General features: G+C 34.5%; 1 protein-coding gene across 2 annotated transcripts; it reads left to right on the top strand.

The window, feature by feature from the left end:
• Positions 1-27202, top strand: LOC126695410 (geranylgeranyl transferase type-2 subunit beta 2-like). Of its 2 annotated transcripts, XM_050392143.1 has the most exons (11): positions 2-162; positions 7164-7211; positions 8227-8280; positions 8404-8554; positions 8729-8845; positions 9257-9323; positions 9427-9575; positions 19536-19669; positions 19764-19862; positions 19997-20072; positions 26039-27202. In XM_050392143.1, exons 4-11 carry the CDS (start codon positions 8431-8433, stop codon positions 26224-26226), a joined length of 954 nt encoding a protein of 317 aa, XP_050248100.1. In that variant the 5' UTR covers positions 2-162; positions 7164-7211; positions 8227-8280; positions 8404-8430; the 3' UTR covers positions 26227-27202. The 2 variants fall into 2 exon arrangements, with proteins under 2 accessions (XP_050248099.1, XP_050248100.1); XM_050392142.1 differs by lacking the exon at positions 7164-7211 and having other exon boundaries at positions 1-162.
• Positions 27203-27957: the final 755 nt, after the last annotated feature.

The raw sequence follows: 27957 nt of genomic DNA, 5'->3' as shown, positions 1-27957 counted from the left end.
TTCCATTATAACAACTATGCATCTTTATAAGCCACATTTTCTAGCTGACACAGAGAGAGACGGAGACACTCCAAGGCGAAGAAGAGTGAGACTAGAGGGCGTCGCTGCCTGTGGCTGTGACTCAGAATCAAAATTGAAAGTCGGCTTTTGAACTGAAAACCGGTAATCTTTCTACCTTGTCATTCTCGTCGCCTAATTTTTGGTTTCTGTTAGATTGAATTTATTGGCTTTTTAGAATTCTCATTTTACTAATAATGCCTCTCCTTTATTAATTATTAGCCACTATTTGTAACCTCATTTTCGATTCATTGCATTTACATTTGACAGTGTTTTCTGATACGATGTAGATTTTTTTTTTTTTTTTTAATATATATATTTTTCAGTAGATAGACCATTTGATTCGTAATTAGTTGTATTACTTTGATGGACAAGCATCATATTAAGGCACCGCTGATTAAATATAGGGGTTTTGGTCTATCCAAAAGCTAATTTATCTTGGCTTGCATGTATGTATGACAATCTGCATAATTCAAACACCTTACTTATGGCCTTCATCTTAGATCTTGGTGGTATTACTGTATTACTTCAATACACCATCACTCTCAAGGCTGTGATGCATTAATTAAAAGGCTTAATATACTGTAGAGGTTATCAATCTCAATGGAAATGCTGGGGATAGGTGTATTTTTAGATATGCTCTCTCTGTGGGTTACATTTTAGCTTAACTGATAAAATGTCTTGTTGTCGAATAAGGGCCTTAGTTTGAATCTTGTTTACGCAAACAAGAAACACATTTGTATCTTGACTTGATGGTAAAGAGCAATCATTATGGAGCAGGTGTCATAGCTTTCAAGTATCATCATATCTATCAAAAAAAGAAATGTACACTCTTCTTTGTTTTGTTTGTCAATTATTCCATTTTGGGACTGCCCTAAATGTCGCTTTGAAAGTCAGTAGTCAATGCACACAATTTTAATAACTTTCCTAGTTTACCAATTTTTTGATAAGTACACATGTAGTATACAAGCTGAACATCACAAAGGAACTCTAAAATTACGATGATCAATAAGCTCAAATAACTTTGAGAAAGAGAACCTCCTTGAAGCTTATCAAGAAAATGAAAAAAGAAAAAAAAAGGTCCTTTCAAATCTTAACTTGTCTTCTCATACCCTTCAAAGTACCTTGCATTTCTTTCTCCAAATACACCACATAAGCAATGAGGATTGGCCTTCCAAATTTCAGTACTCTGATGTCGCTCAACTTGACATAGCCAACAAGCTAGTAAGTCATTAAGCATCCTAGGCATCACCCACAAAATCCCGAAAAGGGTAAAGACCATTCACCACAAATCTCTAGCAATAGGGCAATGCAACAGAAATTGATTCATTGTGTCCTCATCACTCTTGCACATAAAATACCAATTCACCTAGATAATGTCACGCTTCCTTAGGTTCTCCATTGTAGGGATGTGCAAAAAAACTGATGAACCGAAAAAAACCGGCCAAACCGAGTTCAATTTTTGGTTCGGTGCGGTTCAGTTTCGGTTTGAATTTTTTGAAACCAAAATATTTCAGTTTCAGTTTTGGTGCTGGATTTTTTCACCTCGAAACTGACCAAACCGACCGATATATATATATATATTTATGTAAGTTTAAAATATATTAGAGGAAGTAGCTTAGTGGAAAATCACACACGCGCCAGCCACCAGTTCACTGTTCGAGCCTTCGCCTATTCATTTTGACTTTTTAAAATTTTTTTTAAACCCTAGCATCTTATATATAACTTGTAACCCTAGCCACCCCTCACCCAATTTTCTCTCCCTCTCACAACTCACAAACACACGCCCCTTAGTCCCTTATCTTTTTTTTTTTTTTTGATATCCACATACATCTTATTTTTCTGATTTCTTTCAGCATCGATTCGGTCTCTTTGTTTCTTGCTATGGTATGTCTTCTTCTTGATTTTGTTTCTCTCATCCCAAATCAACCATGCTTGTACTGGGATTCCATGGGTTTTGTGTCATCCCGTGATGTTTGTTTTAAAGAAACTTTGTAGATGCTAATCTTAGTTTGTGTTTTGTGTTTTTAATTTTTTAATGTGTTGCTCTGTATTTTGTGTTGAAAACAGGGTCTGTGTTTTTACTGTGTTTGTTTGATGCAAAAAAATCTTTCTTTCTCAATAACCCTCTCTTTGGAAAACCGAAAACCGACCGAAACCAACTGAAGCCGAAATACACCGAAACCGATTGATTTCCAGCCGTTTCATTCGGTTTCGTATGAGAATTTCACAAACCAAAATATTCAGTTTTGGTTGGCCATACCCATAAAAACCGACCGAAACTGAACCGAGCACACCCCTACTCCATTGTTAGGATTTTCTCCAAGGAAGCAACCCAAAGGAAGAAAGCCACTTTAGTGGGGACTATCAGCTTCCAAAGTCCCCACTGAAGTGGCTAGTTTACCATTTATTTGAAGAGTCTACACCTTTTTTCTGTGCGTTTTAGTTGAGTTTAAATAAAGAAAGGTAATTTTGGGAAAGGGTAATTTTGTGTTTAAAACACAAAGCATTAAATGATGTCCCTTAAAAAGTTGGTTTTTTTTAAAGTGGACAAACAAAATGTGAAGGGGGTACTTCCCAAATAGCTGAACTACTTTTCAATGACAGCTCTTCTCATGAAAGCTACATTGACCAAAGCTTTAAGACAAAAGCTTTACTGCTAATGGCCTATATGGTTAGCAAGATTTTTGATAATTTAAAATTCCCGTGGGTTTAAACTTCTGACGGAATTTTTGAGAAATAAGATTTCAATGTTTGGTAGTCGGGAAAAATTGTAAACTAATGCCAATCTTCAAACAATTTCATTAGTTAATAATGTTTCCAAACTATTTAGGAAACTAACGTCTCGAGTCTAAGACACTTGAGTTTGATGTGCTAAATCAAGCCTTTGAGGCTTGAGTTTTGTAAAGGGAACGACAGAAACACAAACCCAGCGCAAAGAGATCAAAAACACAAGTCCACAACGAAGCAAAGTGATAAACACAAATCCAGCAAAAGAGATTAACAGAAACACAAACCCAGCAAAGATGGAAAATGGAAACCACAAAGAAGGCTCTAGGCAGCGGCTTCGACTGAACCCAGGTGGTGGCGAAGGCTCGGACTGAATGAAGAATGAAGGGGTTTGTTCTGGGTTTGGTTTGGGTCTGGTTGGTGTGGAGAATGAAGAACATTTGGGTCTCGTTGATGTGGAGAATGAAGAATGAAGGGGTTTGTTCTAGGTTTGATTTGGGTCTGGTTGGTGTGGAGAATGAAGAACGAAGGGGTTTGTTCTTGGGGTTTGATTTGGGTTTGTTGATTTGGAGAATGAAGAACGAAGGATGAAAAGTGGGTCTGTTGGTTTGGAGAATGAAGAACGAAGGAAGAAAAGGAAGAACAACAAAGGAAGAAAAGGAAGAACAGTGGGTCAACAAGAAAGGAAATCAAGTGTGTACAAACTCGATTTTCACTACCAGCACTTTGATCTCGAGACTCTTATGCTCCAGTTGCTACAGTGTACTCGAGTCTAAGAAGCTTGAGATGTTAGTTTCCTAAATAGTTTAGAAACGTTAGTAACTAACAAAATTATTGGAGGATTGGTGTTAGTTTGCAATTTTTCCCTTTGGTAGTCCCTAGCAAACTAGTTTGTGAAATCCTCTCTCTCTCTCTCTCTCTTAGCTATCTTATAAAAATAAGAAAAGAAATCTTGAGAGTTTAACATAAAATCAATGGGAAGGAAAAAAAACCCATGTGACCATTATGGTAGGTGAGACTTGGCAAGGAAATATAACTAAGCTCTAGGCGTGTGTATATATATATATATATATATATAGGCACAGCTGAGAGAAAATCTAATTAGATTTTAAATTGGAATTCAATTTGAGTCTAATTTTGTGCCATGTGTCCCATCTAATTTAAGTTTTTAAAATTTTGTGCCAAGTTAGTTAATTCAGTGTAAAATTTGGAATTCAATTTGAGTTTAATTTTGTGTCATGTATTTCATCTAATATAAGTTTTTAAATTTTTATGCCAAGTGAGTTAATTCAATATAGAAAATGAGGAGGTCAATATAAATAAATCATCAAAAACTTAATCATATATATATATATATATACTATGACTATATACGGTCTATTATCAACTAGGTTATACATATATATATATATATATATATATGTATGTATGTATAACCAATGCTTAAAGAAAGTTTAATTAGATTCAAAATCGAATTTTGCTTTTGTTAGTTTTTCATACAAACTAAATTATTTAGTTTTTTGTTGCTATTTTTTCTTTGAACTAATGGGCATATTTTTTACTCTTTCTATTCAAAATTTTGTATGGCAGGATCTTGAACGTAACAAATTGTAATTAAACTGAACAATCTCATGCACCTATCCTTATTCAATTTAGGAGATACTATTGGATTAATTTATTCTTTTATTTTGTGTTGTATTTAGTAGAATTTCACGAATAGTGATTATGAATTGATATTGTATACGTAGTATCCAATAATGATTTTCAAAATTATGTGCATAATAGCAGTGCAATGAGAAACTTGGCATAACCAATATCATGAAAATTACATGAAAAAACCATTTTAGTACCTCCAAATATCTTGGTCGAACTAATATCCTAAATGCTTCGTAACCCAAGCTAACATCAATAATACCACTATTCATCATTCCCGTGTGTAAGTATGAGTTACATACTAGTTCTAATAAAGTGCAAGACACGGGAGATTTAAATTCTTAGCTTTTAGATGAGATTTAGAATTTGATAAATTTAAGGAATTGAGATATCCCATAAATTTCAAACTCATACAATATTAGTCAACTAAACACATAATCTTGGTGAGAATTTATCAAACCCAACTTTTAAGCATAGTTATCAGAACCTTGGTGAGCAATAAACCGTTAAAGGAGTGGTATGATGGTTCACTAGTTCAATCGTTGTATTAATAATATACCAGCTTATAACCCTATCCATGTGCATAAATATACTTAAAAGATACACATTAAGACGCGTAGTATAATTCATACATATATAATTTAAATACTATTGATATATATTCATTCTTATATTTTGTTAACTTTTTAAAAAATCTTGTAAAAATATTATTAGATAGAAAATGTAAAATTTTCATTTAAAATTTTTTTTTATTAATTCTTAATTTTTGATATTGTGAAGCACTTTTTTATTTATTTATTTATATTTTTAAGTTCATTAATTTTAGACTCTTTGTCTTTTGTACTCAATAACTCACTTAGATGAATAGTTATTATGTGGTCCCATATTTAACTCCAAAATTAAGAAATAAATTTATCTAAAAATATATAATTTAGAACACTTGGTGCAAAATTAGACTTCAATTGTAAAATTTAATTGGATTTTTTCTAAGCTTTAGCTATATATATATATATATATATATATATGGTGGAGATATATATTAAAGAACACATATAAGATAAAGATAAACTATATAAAAAAATGAGCTGGTACTCAATTTAAACATAAGTATGCATGTACTCTGAAGATTAAATTAATAGAATATTATTTTTCATTAAATTTATTATTCAAATATAATTCTTTATATAAAAATGACTTTAAAAAAGGACTCTTGGGGTTGGTCTGTTGGGAGATTTCACTGGAATGTGCAATTTCGTCGTCCACCACAAGATTGGGAAGAAGAAGCCTTTGATCGGTTTATGGGGTTGGTTTATTCTTCGACAGTGCGGGGGTTTGGCCTAGATAAATTTTATTGGAAGCCTGCAAGGAATAGAGGTTTTGAGGTTAGAGGATATTATAGCTCCTTCTACCCTCCTACTCTTGTTTCATTCCCGTAGAGAATGATATGGCAATCAAAGGTTCCTCCAAGGGTGGCTTTCTTTTCTTGGTCTGCTTCCTTAGGTAAGATCTTAACAACAGACAACCTTCGTAAAAGACGTGTGATAGTGCTTGACTTGTGCTATATGTGTAAGAGATGTGGGGAGTCGGTAGATCATCTTCTACTTCATTGCCCCGTAGCTTGGGAGTTGTGGTCTTTGGTTTTTTGCTTGTTTGGTATTCAATGGGTTATGCCTCATAATGTTCTCGAGTTGTTTGAGGCTTGGCAAGGAAAGTTTGCATGACATCGTCACATTGATGTTTGGAGATAAGTGCCTCATTGCTTGATTTGGTGCATTTGGCGTGAAAGGAATACTAGAAGCTTTGAAGGTTGTGAACGTTCTTTGCTAGAGATTAAGTCTTTTTTCTTGCACACTCTCTTTGAATGGAGTGTGGTTTTTTCTCATTTTTCTTGTTATTCTTTTCCTATTTTTCTTGACTGTTGTACTTTTGTTTCATGATTTGTGCCCCCATAGTACATCCCCAATGTACTCGGCTTGGCACTTTTTCTATTATTAATAATATTCTTACGTTACTTATCACAAAAAAAAAAAAAGGACTCTTGAATTGATCTTTGACTACTTATTTCAAGTTTAAAAGAAAAATAAAAAAAATAAAAAACCTATACATAAAAGCGTAAACTAAAGGAAAGTATGATTATTTTGATGAAAATAATGTAATATTAAAAAACTGGATGGTTTGATCATGTAATTTGGTATATTTCTAAAAAAACTGCTGGCTTTTCATAGTTTATCATTTTTTTTTTTGTTGTAAATTTGGCATATTTCTTTCATATCAACTCAGAATTTTGCACAGTTCACCAGTTTGATGCTCAACTGTTGGTTGGGTATGGTTTTGATAACTATGCTTTTAAGTTCTTGAAGGATAATCTTTTTATTTTTTATTTTTATTTGGTAAATCTTTGAGGAAAGCAAAAAAAGAAAAAAGAAAAAAAAAAAAAGGAGAATGTGTGAAATTGTAACCAACAGTAGTTTGTGTTTTCTTCTTGTTTATTGTCTTAAGTACAATTTTGGTACCTACAATTTCTTATAAATTAAAACTTTAGCAATAAATTCATTCCAAGAGAGTTAAACCTAGGTTTGGTTTAAAGAAAAAAGCCAAAAAAAAGAAACCTCAAGCAAGTTTGGGTTACTAGGTCAAAAAATATAATGAAATAAAATAAAACAAAAGGCTTCTTCTTTCTTTCCTCTGGTTTGGCTATTCACATTGTTTCATTTTGATTGGAGTTCAAGAGGATCATCTCTGTCTTAGCCAATCAAGAACAAAGACTCAATGTAAACTCTCTCTATCTCCTTCCAAAAATTAGATATTTTTTCAATTCCAATCATATTAATCCTCTTAACTCAATTGTTTCTCTTTCTGGGTTTTTACTTACTTTGTTTTAAACTGGTTAGATTTGTCGTAACTTAGAACTTACTAATGGGAATTTTTCCTAATGAAGAGTCAAATCAATGGTAAGAAAATGAAATTGAGTTAACTCAAAGGCATTAGATTATTATTATTTTTTCTTTTCTTAGTCAAAGGCGTTAGATTTCTTTTCTGAGCTTCCTTAGGCTTCATTTGTTCCCCGAGAAGATATTTCCTTTAAAGTTTTATGGTTAAATGGGCATAATGGGTGTTTTGTTTTGACAGAAAATAATTCATGGATAATTTTTCAGCAGTGAAAAATGGGAAGAGGATCCTCTCTATTTTAAATGGATCCATTTCATGGTTGAGATTAAATATTACAAATCTAAAGGTGTACAAACTGCCATGTCATTTAAAATTTTAAATAACATGACACTTTGTACACCGTTAGATTGAAGAAATAAAATCTTACTTGTTAATTGGACTCTTTACATTTTCAATGAAATGGAGTGTCATGTTCATGTTTGCTCGACAGATTTCCACTTGAAATTTAATTTTTTCCACAGGAAAAGAGTTGAAAATTCTGAAATTCTTAGAATTTTCACTGGGTGGGATTGAAATGATTGTTAAAAGATTTATCTCTTGTACATGCTTAAGTTTATATAATATATTAGTTTTTACATTTTTTTAGATGTGGAGCATTTGGAGAGCCGTTTTGAATCTTTTTGTTCATCAATGTAATGTGAAAGTAACTCCCCATTGAATAAAGAACTTTATGAGTGATTTTCTATAAGATCAGATAAAGAACCAAACTCTGTATGTATTAAAATTTGCCAAATTTCTAATTTTTCCTTTTCTTTTGCTGAATAGTTTCTAATTACAGCTACATTGTTTGTCTTCTCCAATTGTGAAATCTTAGAATTAATGTGTGATAATTGGCAGATTGGGGAACTTGCAGCTGAGAAACATGTTCAATACATTTGATCAGTTGAAAAGGTGTGTTTGATATGTGTGTGTATATATGTATTGAGTTTCTGGAATAAATCTTTTATCATTTATAACTAAAAATTCTGTTTATTTTATTCTTTAATTTTTTAAAATAAAATTTATGTAACTCAGAGGAAGGATGATTTTGTATCTGTGGTGATGGAACATCTGAGAATGAATGGGGCATACTGGGGAATGACCACTCTGGATCTTCTGGGAAAGCTTGACACTGTTGATGTGGAAGAGGTTGTCTCATGGGTCATGAAGTGCCAGCACGAGTCAGGTTTATATAGATGCATAGTTTTCTTAGTTCAACCAACTATGTTGTCACGATGCATTCTGTTATGCATTAATGGTTAACATAGAAATTTTTTTGAAGTAAAAGAATTAGGAAAAGGAAAATAAAAATGCAGATGATTATAACCATGGGCACATGATGATATACTTAGCTGTGCAGGTGGGTTTGGTGGTAACATTGGACATGACCCTCACGTACTGTATACTCTGAGCGCTGTGCAGGTTTTGGCCCTTTTTGACAAGCTAAATGTTCTTGACATTGATAAGGTGACAAATTGTATCCTTTGGTATACTGATCAGTGGACTTTGAAACTTTTCAAACTTAATAAATCTTCTATATCATATTATTAATTATGACAATTTTACTTTTATATATATATATATATATTCTATATCCTATATTATATACAGTGCTTATTTTCTGAAAGTTTGTAGTGTCTATAATTATTATAACTACTGCAATTATTTGCATATTCAGATTTCGAAGCTAGTTAACTGATAGTTTCAACTTGCGCATCTGATTGATATTACATATTGGTTGGAATCACTACTTTTACTTCTCAAGTAAGTAGAGAGACATAGATGTCTCTTTACAAGAGATTTAGGCATCAACAAAATTTACTTTTTAAACCAAAATATGAGGAAGTGTATTTCTACCGATTCTTGTGGCTCTTAATATTGAAGTCAGATATTGCTGGGCTGCAAAATGAAGATGGATCTTTTTCAGGGGACATATGGGGTGAAGTTGATACGCGGTATTCTTTCCCCTTCTACTTTGTTATTTGGCCTCTCACAGTTTTGGGAGTTAGTTATCTTTGCAAGTAGAAGTTTTTACAAAAATAATTCCTTTTCCTATAGGTTCTCTTATATTGCTATGTGTTGTCTCTCAATATTGCATCGTTTTAATAAAATCAATGTGGAGAAGGCTGTGAGCTACATTGTAAGTTGTAAAAATTTGGATGGTGGATTTGGATGCTCACCTGGTGGGGAGTCCCATGCGGGGCAAAGTATGTTATACATTAACCTACAATCTTTATATGAAGTTTTACTTCTGATTAATTTTGATAAATCAACTATGTTTTCTGCTTATCATCTCTTTTGTTTACTTGTTGGTACGTACACCAAATATGCTAGTTAACCTGATCGATCATTATTAATGCTGATTGATGTTGATGGATCGCTTGGTTTAGTTATGTGCAAAGGAGAACAATTTATGCACTAGTGTAAAAGAGTGAGTTGATTCAAATCGAGGGAATGGAGACCTAAATAAGATTGATAGATTTAGAATTAGTAAAAAAAAATACATGTCAAGTAAGGAGGTAACAAAGTATGACTACGGATAGAATAGAATGGCTGAAAATAATATATATGGTCTACCCTGTAAGATGAAGAGTTAGGATTCTATGGTTACTAAAGGGTATTATAAATAGCCTCTTTTGAGTCATAGACAACATTTTAGCTACTTTATGAAATTTTAGATATGAATTATTCTTGAGCTCTAAGTCTGATATTTGATTGTTCCAACTTCAATCCTTTTATCTTTTTCTTTGCTATAATCTTATTCTTGTTGTACTTTATTCTTAAACCTTGCTTCTACACTAGAACTAAGTTCTCACCTCATCAAATGGTATCAAGACATAAGATTTTCCATTTAAACCACAACATTCGGGTTTGAGTCAAAGGTGGCAACTAAGCTATGGTTGGTTGTGGGGTAGAGTAATTCAACGCCAACAGATAGAGATGGATGACATGACGTGTATTGGTTAAATAGTTTTTGTGAGTTGTACATGTTCTTCAGTGACAAAAAGTGGCGGGAGCCTGCATGGAGATTTCAAAATGCAGCCGCTAACCCTAGGTGATATTGGAAGGTGGTCTGGAGGATGAGAGTGATGATATATAAGGTGAAAAATCCTTTCATGTTGTTGGACCTGTAGAACATGCATCACAAGGTGGATTGGAAGATTGGTTGGTGTGTACAGTTGAGTTGAAGGATGAAATTTATAAGGAGTTTGAGCCATAGACTAGGATTCTCCACCGATCTATGATGTCTAGTTTGATGTTGGTGAGTTAAAGGTGAGTACTTTAGTACATATTAAAGAAACTATTTAGGAAAGTGATGCACAACAAGTGATGTATGAGAATTTAAGCCCAAATGGAAAAAGGCCCATTTGTCCATAATCTTTTATTTCTCTATGATATTTTTAATCTACTATTATGTCTAGTATTTTCAAAGCCCATGTGACTAGCATGCAACTTTTAATGAAGTTGGATGGTTAGGATTTAATTCTTATGTGTAAGATGAAGGGTTTGGATTCTAGGGTTACTAAAGGCTATTTATAAATAGCCTCTTTTATGTCATTGTAGGTAGCCTTTTCTTATCTACTTTATGAAATTTCATATTTGAATATTTCTTGAGCTATTTAAGCCCAGTAATTGATATTTGATTATTCCAATTTCAATTGTATTATCTTTTCTTTTGCTTTAATATGGTTGTTACTGTACTTTCTTCTTAAATTCTTCTTCCACACTTGAAGTAAGTTCTTCTCATTGCATCAAGTGGCGTCAAAGCAAAAATCCTATATCTAAGTCATAAAATTCAAATTTGAGTCAAAGGTTGCAACTTTGAGCTACAGTTGGTCATGAAGGTAGAGGAATTCAAGGCCAGAAAATAGAGATGGATGTGATGAGGCATATGATTGAAGATTTGTCACAAGCTGTACAAGTTCTATAGAGATGGGAACTAGCAAGGGCCTGTACAAAGATTCAGAAAGGTGACCACAAACCTTGGGTCATATTGGAACTTGGAAGTTGGTCTTGAGGATGAGAATGGCGATATAGAATATGAAAACTCCTTTCTTGGCACAAGATAGATTGGATGATCGGTTGGTGTGTGCAGTTGAGTTGAATGATGAAAGTTTTGAAAGATTTTGAGCTGTAGACTAGGATTCTATACTGATCTATGATGTCTACTTTGATAATGGTGATTTAAAGGTGAGTACTTCAATAAATTTAAAGAAACTATCCTATAGAGTGATGCAAACCAAGTTATGTAGAAGAAGTTAAGCCCAAGTGGAAAAAAAAGCCCATTTGTCCATTGTCTTTTATTTCTCTACTTTATTTTTAGTCTATTCTGTCTTGAGTATTTATTTATTTTTTTAATAAATAAAATTAAACTATGTCTTGAGTATTTTAATAGCTTATGTGACTTCAAATGAAGTTGGATGGTTGGGATTTAATTGTTATATGTAACATGAATGGTTAGAATTCTAGGTTACTTAATTGTCTTTTAATTTGATGTATTTAATTGTTACATTTAATTGTCTTTTAAGTCGTTGTCAGTTTTTCCTATCTACATTATGAAATTTCAAATCTGAATATTTCTTGAGCTCTTCGGGCCTAGAAATTGATATTTGATTCTATCAACTTCAATCCTTTTATTTTTTCCTTTGCTTTAATGTTGCTGTTGTTGCTACACTAGAAGTAAGTCCTTATCGCATCAAGTGGTATCCGAGCAAAAGATCCTAGATCTAAGCCATAAAATTCAAATTTGAGTTAAAAGGTTGCAACTTTATGCTATGGTTGGTCATGGGGGTGGACGATACAACTTTTGGGGCTGTTGGAGGTGGGTGGGTTGGTTCTGAGGAGGTAAGGGGTCAGGTGGTTCAATTTTATGAGTTCTTGTATGAAGAAACAAAGCAATGGAGGCTAAAGGTTGTGGACTTAATTTTGCTATGATTGGGGAAGCTAAGTACAGTGTGCTTAAGAAGCCTATTGGGAAAAGAGGTACTATACAGGTAGTGAAGGATTTCAAGGGAGATGAGATAAAGCTTCAGGCCTAGATGGGTTTACCATGGATTTTTTCCAACAATTTTGGAGGGTGGTTGAATCAGATGTGTTAGTTGTTTTTGAGGAGTTCCACAAGTATAGTAAGTTTGTAAAAACTCTTAATGCATCATTTATTGCGTTAATCCTTAATAAGCTAAATGCTAACAATAGAAGGGACTTTGGGCCCATCAGACTGATTGGAAATGTATATAAAATTTTGGCCTGAGATGTTGGCCAATAGATTGAAAAGGGTCATGGATAAACTTATCACTGCTTCACCAAACACATTTGTGGGAGGAAGGCAGATTTTGGATTTGGTGTTTATTGCCAATGAGTGTGTGGGATAAAAATTCATATCCCCTGCATTAAGTAAGCTGGATATAGAAAAAGCCTATGACCATGTTAATTGACCATGTTAATTGGGAGTTTCTTCTCTATCTCTTGGAGAGGATGGGGTTTGGTGAGAAATGGAGAGGTTGGACTTGTACTGCATTACCGTGGTACAGTTCTCTGTTTTGGTTAATGGTGTTGTGGTTTTTTTGGGCACTTCTAGGGGATTATGGTAGAGGATCCATTATCCCCTTCGCTTTTCATCTTGGTTATGGGGGTTCTTAATAGAATGTTGAGGAGGATGGAGGAGGAAGGTCTAATTAAACGTTTTGAAGTGGGGAATGCTGAAGATGGTGGGTTGTCTATCTCACATTTATTATTTGAAGATGACACCATTTTGTTTTATGATGCTAACACTGAACAGATTTTGTACATTTGGATGTTGTTGACTTGTTTCGAGGCGGTATCTGGGTTAAGAGTTAATTTGGGGAAAGGTGAGATGGTGCCAGTGGGTGACGTGGAGATTTGGCTGATCTTTTGTACTGTAAGGTAGGGTCGTCGCCAATGATTTACCTTGGCATGCCATTGGGGTTGCTTTAAATCAATGGCAGTTTGGGATCCTATTTTGGAGATAATTGAACATTGCTTAGCTAGTTGGTAGAGGTTGTACTTGTCAACAGTGGGGAGGTTGACGTTATTGAAGAGCATGCTTTCAAGCTTTCCCACACATTTTTTTTCTCTCTAAAGCGTGCTCTTCAATAACGGCAACCTCCCCTAGGCCACCCATAAGAAATTCCTCTATAACCTCTCTGTTTTATTTGCCACACTAGTTGAATTGTTAGCTGGTGAACTAGACAATATATTTGTTCAATACAAAAGAAATATTGGATTTGTAAAAAAACTGATTAAACTGCTAGAGTTCTTTTAGAAAAATACTAAACAACACAGTTTTATTCGAATTGTTTGGTTTTTTTAATGTTAAGTTATTTTGATCATTAAACATACTTTCCTCCAATTTTGCACTATTATCTATGGGCTTTTAAGTTTTTTGTTTTTTGTTTTTGTTTTTGTTTTTTTGTTTTTTTTTTAATACAAAATAGAAATTCTACTCTAGCTTAATTTAAGTGTATATGTGAAGCTCCCTTCTAGATACTTAAACCCTAGCCCTTGCCCCCCCACCCCACAAAAACTTTGTACTTGTGGAATGACCATCACGCTAAGGGTGTGCGGTGGTGGTAAGTTTTGTTTTGAAAGTTGAAGTAAGCAGTCAAAATATCAATTCAAGTGTTAGTCATTTTATATATGAAAAAAACATTAAATTCTATATTTGAATCACTTTTCTGAAGAATAATATTCTATTAATTTTTGTCTTCCAACCAGGATAGGATTGCTGACCATATTGAACATTTCTATATGAACTTATAGTCTGAGCAACAAGAGCAGCATCCATTCCCAGATGTATTGAATTTTCCAAGGATTTCAGGGGATAATGTGGATTGGTTAGAGAGACTTTTTGAGGAAGCTGAGATTTTTGAAGTCATCAAGGAGTTTAACGGGGATAAATCTCCTAGGCCTGACGGTTTTCCAATGGCTTTCTTTCAACCTTGTTGGGGGACTCTCAAATCAGACATCATGGCTGTATTTCACCATTTCCATGTTATAGGTCAGTTTGAAAAAAGTTTGAATGCAACTTTCATTGCTCTCATTCCTAAAAAAGCTACAATTGTGGAAGTAAAGGACTTTCGGCCTATCAACCTTGTTAGGGGGGTTTATAAAATTCTTGCTAAAGTTTTGGCTACTCGTCTTCGCATGGTTTTAGGAGAGATCATCTCAGCTCCTTAGAATGCCTTTGTTCTAAATAGGCATATTATTAACTCCGTTTTTATTGCCAATGAATGTCTTGATAATAGATTGAAGTTTGGTTAGTCAGGTTTGTTATGTAAATTGGACATAGAGAAAGCCTTTGATCATGTGAACTGGGGATTTCTTACTAAGGTGCTTGAGCGTTGTGGATTTTTTGATAAGTGGAGGCGATAGATTTCTTTTTGTTTATCAACAGTTCGTTTTTCTATCCTTATTAATGGTACTCCCCATGGGTTTTTTGGAAGTTCAAGGGGGTTGCGACAAGGTGATCCTTTGTCCCCTTTGTTATTTGTGTTGGTTATGGAAGCCGTCGGTAAAATGTTGGATAAGGCTATCCATGAAGGTCATTTGTCAGGTTTTAGTATAGGTGTTTCTACTGGAAGATTTTTGATGGTTTCCCTTCTCCTTTTCGCTGATGATACTCTAATTTTTTGTGATGCTAATATTGATCAAATGCTAATTCTCCGTATGGTGCTCATTTGGTTTGAGGCTGGTTCACGGTTAGTGCATACTACCATCTTCTAGTTGGCCATAGTGAGCAGTTTTTCTCTTGGAAAAGCATTTGGAAATAGAAGATTCCCTCTAGAGTGGCTTTCTTTGTATGGACCGCGGCCTTGGGGAAATGTCTAACAATTGACAATTTAAGGAAAAAAAAGGTTTGCATTTTGGATTGGTGTTACATGTGCAGGTGTAATTGTGAAATTGTTGACCATCTATTCCTTCATTCCCAGTTGCTTTGGAGTTGTGGGATATGGTGTTTGGTTTATTTGGAGTTTATTGGGTTATGCCAATGTCTGTTGTTGGGCTATTTGCTTGTTGGCAAGGTCGATTTGGTTGCCATCATAATGGAGATATATGGATGGTTGTTCCTCATTATTTGATGTGGTGTATTTGGAAGGAGAAAAATAGTAGGTGTTTTGAAGACAATGAACATTCCATGCCTGACCTTAAGCTTCTATTTTTTAGAACTTTATTGGACTGGTTCTTTGCGTGGAGAAACCATCCTTTTTTGTCTATTTTGGATTTACTTGATTTTTGTAATGTTCGTTTTTGATATGTTCACCCCTGTATACTCCCTGTGTATTTGGGTGTCTATCTCTTTTTAATATCAATGAATCTTTATCACTTATCAAAAAAAAAAAAAATTCTATTAATTTCAATCTTTAGTATGCTTGCATATTTATTCTTAAATTGAATACTGTCTCAATATCTTTGTTTACACACACACACACACACACACACACACACACACAAACATATCTTCAAATAAATCAGTAATTAGTCCAATGGTTGAACCAGTGAGCCATCATACCACTCTTTTGACAATTCAATGCTTGGTTCAGTTTTTTAACTATGGTCTCACTGCCTCATTGAAAAATAAATTAGCAATATGTGTAGCATCAAAAGTTTTGGAGCAAGGGATGAAGTGCACCATCTTGAAATAACAATCAAGCATGACAAGGATGGAGTCATGTGGAGTCCCAACATGAAATCCATACTCAGATAAACCCAAGGAGCAAGGAGCATTAGGTTCAGGCAATGGTGTGTACAAGCTGGTATTTTGTGAAACCCCCTTACCAAATTGGCATGCTTGACAATGTCTTAGAAACCTAACCACATCTTTGTACATTCCTGTCCAGAAATAACGATCATATTCTATTGTCAATGTCTTGTCTCTACCAAAATCCCCCGCCTCCCCCCCACCCATTACCATGAAGTTCTCTAACAATCTGCTAAAGCAAGGATTCTTCTAGAATGCACAACTGATTGCCATTGAATAAGTAGCCATCTCAGCATACTTACTCCTTTCGGCTCTCACAATTGGGCTATGATTTAGCCAAAATATGGATCATTTTCATATTGGTATATCAACTCTACAAAATCAGTAACTTTGGGTTGTCATCAATTTTAGCATCAAGGATTGCCCACTCAAAGCATCTACAACTTTATTACACTCACCAGTCTTGTATTTTATTGAGAAATTGAACTCTTGAAGGAAAGAACTCCACCCTACGTGATGTGAATTAAGATTTTTCTAAGAATTCAAATATCTCAATGCTCGATGATTCAAGTATACCACAAATTCTTGGTATGCCAAGTAATGTTGCCAATGGTGAATAGTGACGTTTAGCATCAGTTAAGTTCTCATTGAAAAACTCCACTAGCTTTCCCTCTTGACTAAGAACAGTCCCATTCCTGTGTGTGTAGCATTACACTCCTGATGCAGCCATGGATGAATGATTTGCTATTACTTTGCAAATTTTTCTGATTCGAAAATGATTTTAAGGATTCACGTGTGAAGTCCAATTGAAGTAAAAGTTGTGGTTTTAAGGGTCTAGGTATATGAGTCTTTTAGGGCTAAAACAGTTTTTATATTTTATATTTGGAATTTTATTTAAATAGTTATGGTCAATTTTGTAGTTGGGCAAATATGTAATTTCTACAATTCCTGTGAATTAAGGATATTTTGGTAGTTTAATAGAGTTTATAATTTTCTAGGAGATCCTTAGTGTCTTAGGTTTTATTTTCTTTGTGCCCAAGGTACTGTTATATTAGATTTTGGTTTACTAGTCAAACTAGGAGTCCTAATACTACTAGAAACCCCAAATCAAGTACATTCTTTTACCTATCAAAACCCTAAAATCTCACAACCACAAAACATGTTCTCCAACAATTCTAAACCTAAGACCTGACAAGTTCTCCTAACCCTAAACCCACCAGAAGCACCCGTAGACAAATTCCCCAATATGTCCTATGCCACTCCACAATAAAAAGTTTCCCAAAATACGGTAGTGCAGTAACAGGAGCTTTTGTCATCAATGTTTTGATATGTTCGAAGGCCCTTTGTGCTGATTTGGACCATTGGAAATCAACTCCCTCTAAGCACTCAGTGATAGAACTCATGATTGCACTGAATTTTTGATATTTATTACACACACACATGAAATCTCATGTAAAATGAAGCTAATCAGTACAAACATTGGCCATGGATTGTGGCATTGGCTATGGATTGTGGCACAGACCAATCTTTGATAGCTTGCACCTTCTCAGGATCTGGTTGTAATCCATCTGTTGATGCAACAAAGCCAAGAAACACAGCTTTGTGGTACAAGAAAGATCACTTCTTCAAGTTTACATTGGGTTTCTGTTGTGAACAACCTCCAACACTTGACTCAAATGACTCAATTACTCTTCTTCAGTTTGATGATATATCAATCTATCATCAAAATAAACAACTAAAAATGATCCCAAGAAAAGGTCATATCCCACATGAAAGTGTTTGGGGCATTAGAGAGGTGACACGACATTAATAGCCACTTGTAAGCTCATTCAGTAGTCCCCATTCTAATATGATGGTACGGGTACCTACTCTTCCAAGTCTATTTTGGAGAACACCTTTGTTCCAACTAACTTGTTGAGCATATTTTCTAATTGATTGTGATCTTGTTAATGGCCCTACTATCCATACACATCTTCCATAAATCATCCTTTTTAGGTGTAAGCAAGGCGGGGACAGCACAAGGGCTTTTGCTCTTGCCCGCAAAACCTTTGACAATGAACTCCTCAACCTGTCTTTGCATTTCAGGTCATTGTAGAGAGACATTCTATAGGTAGGCAGATTCAGCAAAGCTGTCCCTGGTATTAAATCAGTAGCATGCTGAATGCTTCTAAATGCTGGCAAACATTGCAGTAATTAATCACCAGCTAGCTTCTTGTAGTACTTTAAGGGTTACTGAATCTCAAGGAGAGCATCATCAAAGTCTAAAGCTGGACTTTTTTTCGAACTTCGGAAACTGAGGCATACATAAATCCCATATGTGTCTCTGCTTCAAACTTTGCTGTGACAAGAAGCCATTAACCTTACTGAATTGATTCTTAATAAAAAGAAAACCTTACTGAATTTAGAGGAATTAGTGACTTCTTCCTTGAGAGGCTGCAAGGTATAGTTTTTGTTACTCTATCGGAATGAATTATTATTGGCTCTAATGTGATGGATTGTGTCATTGTCATATTACCATGGTCTCACCAGTAGGATGTGGCATGCATCAATGGGTTCAATTTGCATCAAGCTCACTCGTACTGCTCATGATCTATTTTGAGTGAGCTTCTTGAGCTGGTGGTAGTTGAGCTTGAATAACTTTCCTTTCTAGGATTCAAAATATGAGAAAAGCTGTGTTAGAAAATTTGATTTTTTAAGTTATCAAGTGCTCAATATAACCTGATTGATCTTTTATTTTTTTGATGATTAAATCTCCATACCACCTGATCCTATGTGAAGCTTGAATAGCTTTTTTTGTTTTATAGCCTTATCCTGCATATGTACACATCATAATTGATTTGTCTGTGTTGTAATCAGAAGAAAAGTATTTAGTGATTAAAACAATTACATGTGACTTCTCATCTTTGTGATCACATTCACCGAAGAGCTTCCACAATAAATTCCAGCTGAAACTTGAAAATAATGTCTTTTTAACCTTTAGCTTATCAAGTGCCTCACTTTCCATTAGAGCTGGATATTTCACTCAAGCTGCTTGAAACTCTTTGATTTCATTTCACCTAACCTGCAATCTTGAACTCTTTGAACTAAATAAGTTGAGTCAAAAAGTGTTGAACATTAATCACTTCAAGGTGAAGCTGATTGATAAGTGGTAGCAACTGGTATTGCCTGTATGTCAGACCCAAAATTTTTATTCTCCAAATCTGAAATATTAGGTTCTTAAAAACCTTGAGCTCCAATTTGTTTGATTTCCTAGACTCTTGTAATATGTCATAATTCTGTATCTCCAGCATACATCTTGTGTACTGGAGGTGCATTCCTTCTTTCTAATAAAATCTCTTATTTACCTATCAAAAAACAGTTCCTGTGAACAATTATGACTTGAGATTTGTCTTCATGTCAAATCTAGGCTTGAAATCTAAAAGAACTTCTCTGCTTAATTGTACTGCAGTTTTCTGTTGTGTGGGTGCACTTGCTATCACGAGGTCATTGCATCGTATTGACAAGGACCTTCTTGGGTGGTGGTTATGTGAGTGGCAAGTTAAATCTGGAGGTCTTAATGGCCGTCCTGAGAAACTTCCTGATGTCAGTGTATCTTTTTACTCTTTCAATTGAGACTTAGTTTTCGAGACATTGATCATATTTTAATCTTTCTCATTGATTTTGTTGCATACTTCAGGTCTGCTACTCATGGTGGGTTCTTTCTAGCTTGATCATGAAAGACAGGGTTCATTGGATCAATAAGGAAAAGCTTGTTGAGTTCATCTTGGACTGCCAGGTTTGAATAGGCTACTATGTGGATTCAAATTAGGCATGTTGGGAAATCCAGGGTGTTGGTCCTGTATCTTATTTCTGCATTATTATTTTGAATGATTTTAATTTCTCTGAGATGTGGTTTGTCAAAAATCTCAGGATATGGAAAATGGAGGAATTTCTGATAGACCAGATGATGCTGTAGATGTCTACCATACGTACTTCGGTGTAGCTGGTAACTATATGCTACATTACTGCCTTTTTAATTTTTTCTTTTTTGATCTATGGATATGGCATGTGATAATCATTTAAATTGTTGTCAATGCTAATGTTGTATTTTAATTTAAATCACCTTTTCATGTTCCCCTGCATTTTGTTAAGGAATAATGGAATCTGCTTAAAAATGGCTGATCATTAAGGCAAGAAACTGATTCAACGAATGATTTCATAATATCTGTTATTATGATTATTTTTATATTATTTAACCTGTTGGGAGGGTTGGGGTAGGCAGTGACAGGGAGAGACTGAAGGTTTTTCACCCCTTTGTTGGATGAGTATTCTCTCTCTTCTTTTTATGGCCATTTTTTAACAGGGGGGTTGCAAATCCAACAGACCTAGGAAGGTTATAATCTTTTCAGTATTGAAGTATTTTGTATCCTTCTCCTACATACACACGATGTTGCTTTTTTATTAGAGGTTTCTGGCTTTGACAATCAAGGTTATAATCTTTTCAAGACATTTATCTATCAAATCTTAAGTCATTCATCTTTGTTGTTGCTGGACTTTCACTTCTTGAATATCCGGGATTAAAAGCGATCAATCCTGCTTATGCTTTGCCTGTTGATGTTGTAAATAGAAATTTTCTTGGCAGTTAAGTGATTCTTTTAAGCTTTCCTTTCTACATCACTCGCAGCAATTTGTTTCATTAATGATAGAAGAAACATTGCATTACTACATAGTATATGTATCTCCTTCATTTGCTGTTTTTAACTTTTCAATATATTCACATCTAGATTCTAGATGTGTCTGAAACCATGCTTTCGCTGGTTCTTTCTAGCTATATTATATATTTAATAGAACGTGGTCATCTGTGTTATATACTTATATTCCATGTACATCGTTGTTAAACAGGGGAATACGTTTTTTTTTTTTTTTTTGATAAGTAAACAGGGGAATACGTTGATTAATTTACTTATGATGTCAACTTTTAACAAACCATCTTACCATCAGGTAGGTTTATACGAACCCCAAAATAACAATAATCTCGATGAATTTGCTTTCATTTATGAACTCTTTTAATCTTCTTAAACATCATTTCTTTTAGTTGTTCTACTTGCGGTTACAAAATTTTAAACAAAAATCGTTCAAATGTGCAAGGGAACACAAAAGCATGATCATTAAAATGTACTTGTGGTCTTGATTTTGAGTTTGCTTTTAAGAAGTGGGTTTTCAATTTTTTTTGTTCAATTTAAAAAAAAAAAATTAAGAATTGATTTAAGGTTTTACATTTTCCATTCTGAAGCTTAGGATTATCGTTTTGGATTGAATTGAAGTTGGGTTCCGACTGTAGACAGTAGGCATCGCAGGTCTCTTTCAACAAAACCCAAATAGACTATTTTTTTTTTTTGATAAACCAAATAGACTGTATTGGCCTAGCTGTTTCTTTTTCCTTTTTATTAAAAAAAAAAAAAAAAATCAGGTGGCATTCCATGTGACATCAAAATTAATATTTTAGTATCAACGTTAGTGATGTCAGATTTTTCCATCCACGACTATTTTGAAACAATATTAAAATGTTAGTGACTAAATTAATACACAATAGATCATTTTAGAATATGGTGCAATGGTCATCAAAATGGTAATTAAACCAACTTTCGATTCCTACATTTGACTCATTGATATCATAAGAAATTGTTAGTGTTCCATCGAAACTATCCTAAAGATTTCATTTTAACTCAAACCTTAGGAGTCTAAACTTACCAGTTGAAATAGCTTGTGAGACTAAATAGCGGTTTCATTTTAATTTTGATTTTAATCCATGCTTATGATTATCTTAAATTGATTTTGATTGGTCCTTAAATGATTAACTAAAAGTTAATAGAAAAATTCATACCTATTGGCTTGATTTTCAAATTATGGCAGACATGAAGCACCAGATAATTCCAAGAGATAATATCCAGTTTCTCTAAGTACTTAAGACAATTATTTTATTTAGTTGGATTGACGTAATTATCTTGAATAATTAAAGAATAATTTTAATTGTGAAAAGAACATGATCAAGAAAGTCAAAATACAAAATAGGAAGAAAAACCTTATTTATTTGTTAAAAATGATGAAAATAATAATAACTAGGATTCCTTTTAGAGTCTTTTGGGTTAATATTGCAAAATCTGAATTTAATTTGCGTTATAGGTACTGTTTGAATTTAATTGGGGAATTGAGGAAAGAGAAAGAATTTCGGCAATAGTGTTGCCGAAATTCAACAAAAGTAGGAGGGAGAAAGAGAAAAAGTTGGAGAGAGAAAGAAGAGGAATTTCGGCAACGCTGTTACCGAAATTCCTCTGCCCAAATTCCTGCCCGTCCTGTGTAAAAAAGCAATTGCGGCAATGCCATTGCCAAAATTAGGAAAAAAAAGAAATTTTTTTTTTTGGTAATTGTGGCAATGGCATTGCCGAAAATGGGGGAAAAAAATTGAATGAAATTATGGCAATGTCATTGCCGATAGGAAAAAAAAAATGTTGTTGTCGAAATCTGTGAAGAAATTAAAAAAAAAAAGTGTTACGTTCACAATATTTTTATAATACTTTCACAACAAATCACAGGTGATTAGTTATTATTAGTTCAAATTTGATTTTAACACTGAGATTACTTTTTTAATCTAATAATAACAACCTGCCACTTAAAATTTGCTGTAAAAATTGTGTGTACCTATCATTTCTTAAAAAAAAAAAAAAAAATATAATTGTGGCAATGGGATTGCCGAAATAGGTGTAGAAAATTTTCACCTATTTCGGAAATGCCATCGCCGAAAGTGTAAGGAAAAAAAAAAAAAAAAGAAGGGGAAGAATTGTGGCAATGGGATTGCCGAAATTCCCATTGCCACAATTCTTAAAAAAAAAAAAAAAAAAAAGGAGGAGAAGGATTGTAGCAATGGGATTGTCAGAAGAAGAAGAAGAAGAAGGAGGAGAAGGATTGTAGCAATGGGATTGTCCCATTGCTTTTTTTTTTTTTTTTTTTTTTTTTTCTCACATTTTCGGCAATGGCATTGCCAAAATAGGTGAAAATTTTCTACACCTATTTCGGCAATTCCATTGCCACAATTCTATTATTATTATTTTTTTTAAGAAATGATAGGTACACATAATTTTTACAATATTTTTACAATATTTTTACAATAAATTTTAAGTGACAGATTGTTATTATTAGATTAAAAAAGTAATCTCAGTGTTAAAATCAAATTTGAACTAATAATAACTAATCACCTGTGATTTGTTGTGAAAGTATTATAAAAATATTGTGAACGTAACACTTTTTTTAAAAATTTCTTTCCAGATTTCGACAACATTTTTTTTTTCCTCTCATTTTTGGCAATGACATTGCCATAATTCCATTCAATTTTTTTCCCCCATTTTCGGCAATGCCATTGCCACAATTACCAAATTTTTTTTTTCTTTTTTTCCTTATTTCGGCAATGGCATTGCCGCCATTGCTTTTTTACACAGGACCGGGCAGGAATTTGGGCAGAGGAATTTCGGTAACAATGTTGCCGAAATTCCTCTTCTTTCTCTCTCCTACTTTTGTTGAATTTCGGCAACACTGTTGCCGAAATTCTTTCTCTTTCCTCAATTCCCCAATTAAGTTCAAACAGTACCTATAACGCAAATTAAATTCAGATTTTGCAATATTAACCCAAAAGACTCCATGAAAGCCAGCTGGAGATATTAAAAAAAAAGTCCTTAGTTTAATCAAAATAAGATATAAGATAAGTGGATAAAAGAAAGGATGTCAAAGAAAATAATAAGAAAAAAAAAATGTAATTTCTTTTCTTGTATTTATTGAGGTAGTACATTGTGGTTGATGTATAATAGTAGCTAACCCGTGCGATCTACGGAATAATTTAACAAAAGTTATATTTCACTTTGCTTAAAGGTACAATCATTTATTTATTTATTTTGATAATTAAAAGTACAATTACTTGAAAATGAAAAACAATTATAATTTCAATACAAAATAAAGTATGAAAATAGATATAGAAAGATTGATCAAATATACAACATTCATGTCAAAATGTTATTTGAGAATAAACTTATGTGCGGCAGATACAGCAGCTCAACCCAAGTGAGAAGGTTTGGTTTTGAGTTGTGACCTAATACAATTAATTTGTAGAAGTTATCAAGATCAAGGGTTTTTTTTTTTTTTTTTTTCCTAAAAAAAAAAAAAAACATTTCAACCTTAAATAATTATGTTAGATGATTAAAGAAGAATGAGCAAACAAGAAAAAACTTCATGAGAAAGATAATGAAAAAAGACTAAGATGTTGGTATAAGTTCTTCCTTGGGATGGTCCGAGAAGCCTTAACTTGTATGATAACACTTTCTCGGTTATAAAGTTCTTGGTTACACTTTATACTTTTCCCTCTAATTCCTTCATTCCCCTTTTTGGAGGAGTCTCTTTTCCTTATATAGCTACCTGAAGTGCATTTCAGCCCTCTACTTGGACAACCACTAATCTTCACTTGGATGCTCATCCCATTAGCGCATTGTTGGAGGTGGTAGAATGTGCTACAAATTGTGCGGGTACTGTTCAGGGGTTATTTTGCCATTAATGCGGCGAGTTGAGTTGGTGCAGTACATTGAATACAGAGATGATGGGTACTTTACCTAGAAACTTCCCCTATTTCTTTATTTGTACGTCTCTACTTCTTTCCTCGGTCTTTAGTCTTCTAGCCCAGGTGGCTTATTTACAGTTTTCTGAGAAGTGTTCACTCCTTAGGCAGGTCGCTTCCTCGGTTTCAATATCTGGGGTTATAATCATTGTGTTGGGTCAGAGCTGATGAGAAGTTAGGCCCACCTTCTCCTTTGGTTGGATCTATTTGGCAATATTCCTTCTTTAAGCCTCTCACCCTCCCACAATAGCCCCCTAAAACTCCACTTTTTTTGCTATTCGGGGGAGTGTAGTTTTGGTAAGTGGCAGGAAGGTTGGCACATTCTGGATGCGTTCCCACGTAGGAGTGTCTTTTCACCTGTCCCATTCACATTCTTGACGCTTCAGTATTCTCAACGCTGCAATTAATGTAGTAGGCGGCTACGTGTCCTCCATGTTCTACGGTGTGATGGAGATCTAATGGCAAAGATTTTCCCAAATTAATGGGCGAGAAAACTACCACTCTTTTTACCCTTATATAAAGGAGTGTGGAGATAATTCTTCTTACTTTAGAAAAAATGACCTGTCCCTCAAAGAGTCTACCCGAGGAGCCCAGCTTTCTGCACTCATAAGTTACCTCAAGTTCATACTTAGGACAGAGTTCCCTTTTTCTATTATTTTTCTTCTTTTTCTTTCTTTTATTTCTTAGGATGAGTAGGTTTGCTAGCCTAGTGAGCACCCTTAAGATAGGGAAACCTTCAAGGCTAGATACAATATTCCTGCTTGGGTTGAGATAGAACACTGTCATTTAGGGGAGTGGTACACCAAGAGACCAACTAAAGCTGTGGTCATCCCTATGATTGCCTTTATGGGATGGAGATCTCCATGGGTAAGGTAACGAGGGATTTCTTAATCCTCTATAGACTTTGCCCCACCCAATGCTCCCCAAACCTCTTTCGGATATTGGGTAGTGTAGATGGGTGTTAAACTATCTCATCATGATGTCAATTGGGTATATATTTGTCAAAATAGCAAGGAAACGGGGTATTACTTTAAGACTAAGGTTCCTGCAATTAGGCTAATTTCTTGTCTTCCCGAGACCAACAAAGGCATAGATGATGATTATTTGATCGTTTCAGAAGACTGGCATGATGGGCTATACTGTCCCATAAAGGATGGGGAACCAGGTTTGGTGATTGTAGGCCCGAAAAGTCAGCTCCCCCTTGGCTCATAAAGAACCCCTTCCCTTGTTTTTGACCTTTTAATTTTTAATTTTTTAAAATTTTTTACAAGTTTATATGCCCAACTCCTAATTTTTCCTTCTTAAACTTCTTGCAGATAAACATTTCATCGCTAGGAACCACAACTTAGTGAATTTCAAGGACCTTAACAGGATCTTGAAATTCAAGATCTTCCTCCACAAGGACGGTCAACTTCGAGCAACCCACGTAATCCTCGGATATACCCTTGTCTCAACCTGCTTTCAATCCCTAAAGCACGTTAGCAAGGATAGACGTAGCTGTTGAAGGTTTTCTCAAGCAGTTGAACTTATTGCCCAGCAGGTCACTAATCTCATCCAAGTCGAGGAGGAACCTATATACTCTGAGGAAGAACAAGAAGAGACAGCATGAGAGCCTTCCTTTGTTGACCTTGAAGAGGACTTCAAGGCTTTCAATCAACCTGATCTAACCAAGCACTTTAGGCCAGCTCTAGACCTCGGGCCATAACGCAAGTCAGCATCAACCAAGGGATCACAAACATACCAGAAGGAATGGTCATCCAAAAGAAGACTCCCAATTTGTTGGCCTTGTTGGAATCCCACGCCGGGGGTGCCATACCGAAGTCCCAGTAGATCCGAGACATCCTACCCCTATTCCAGCTTGGTCTTCTCCTATTGAGCCCGAGGAGAAGAAGAGAAAGAGAGAGCAAACCCAGCAAAGAAATCTCAAAATAGGGGGAGATCCAATCCCTAGTGGGGCAAGAGCCTTCCAAGGGGTTCAAGGCCCACTAGGGCCCAATAGAAAAAGAGTGCCACTAAGGGCTCGGGCTCTGATGTTGTTGCTGATTGGCAACCTAAAGTCCCTGCTTGGAGCCGTTTGCTGGAACTTTATGGGGCTCCTTTTCCCTTTGACTCCTCCATTAGAGATTTTTAGTAGGGAAAGGCTGGCTACGTGGTCGACTTGGTTGAGCAGGCGTTGCTCCTTCCCCAAGATATGGCAGAGCTGAGGAATCTAAAGAAATGCGAAGTGTTCCTCTCCCTAAACTTTGGAATTTGGTTTCCTCGCGACTATCTTTCCCTTGTATATTGGTTAGCGTTAATATTTTGAACTAATAAATGCAAGATTTTAATGTCAAATACAAGATCATAAACCCTAAAAACACTTAGAAAGCCTCTCTCTATAAATAAGAGATATCCAAACTGAAAAAAAGGGGCCAAGTTTAGTGCTGGAGTCTATAGGAAAACTCACTCAAGACACGCTAATAAATTTTGTACTTTTTACCTTTTTTTTGCAATTTTTAACATACAGAGCCTTTGCTCTAGAATCAGGTTTCCTTGTGACTATCTTTTGCTTGAATCTTGGCTGGCAACAATATTTTGAGCTAATAAATGCAAGATTTTATCACTAAACGCATGATCATAAGCCCTAAAAACACTGAGAAAGCCTTTATGCATAAATTGGAGAGGTATCCAAACTGAAAAAGGTACTAGAATTTTCATAGATATAAATCCTCTGTATCATATTTTGTGTTCCACTTTATGTTCTACCAATCATAATTTGTCACATGTTTATTTTTTTCCATTTTAAACTTTGGCTATTTTATAAGGAAGGTTAAACAAATACATGACAAATTGTGATTAGTGGAACATAAGGTGGAACATAAAAAATGGTATAGAGGATTTGTATTTAATTTTCATATGTTGCCTAGTTTAGTGCTTTAATGTATAGGAAACTCACTCAACACACACCAATATAATTTTGTACCTTTTACCTTTTTTGCAATTTTTGGCACACACCCACACGTGTGCATGCTCTTGCACACACAAACACACATGCACACGCGTGCACCCACGGCCACATGCACATGCATACATGCACGCATGTGTGAACACACACAAGACTTACTCCACCTTAAATCTCAATTAAAATCCATATATCCTTAAACACATTTTTTAAAATTATATAATTTCTATAATATATATATATATATATATATATATATAACGTTATTTATATTTAGGCTAAGGGTGCGTTTGA

Source organism: Quercus robur, chromosome 8, assembly GCF_932294415.1.
Source record: "Quercus robur chromosome 8, dhQueRobu3.1, whole genome shotgun sequence".
Taxonomy (NCBI): Eukaryota; Viridiplantae; Streptophyta; class Magnoliopsida; order Fagales; family Fagaceae; genus Quercus; species Quercus robur.
This window is presented reverse-complemented; position numbering and strand designations above follow the sequence as displayed.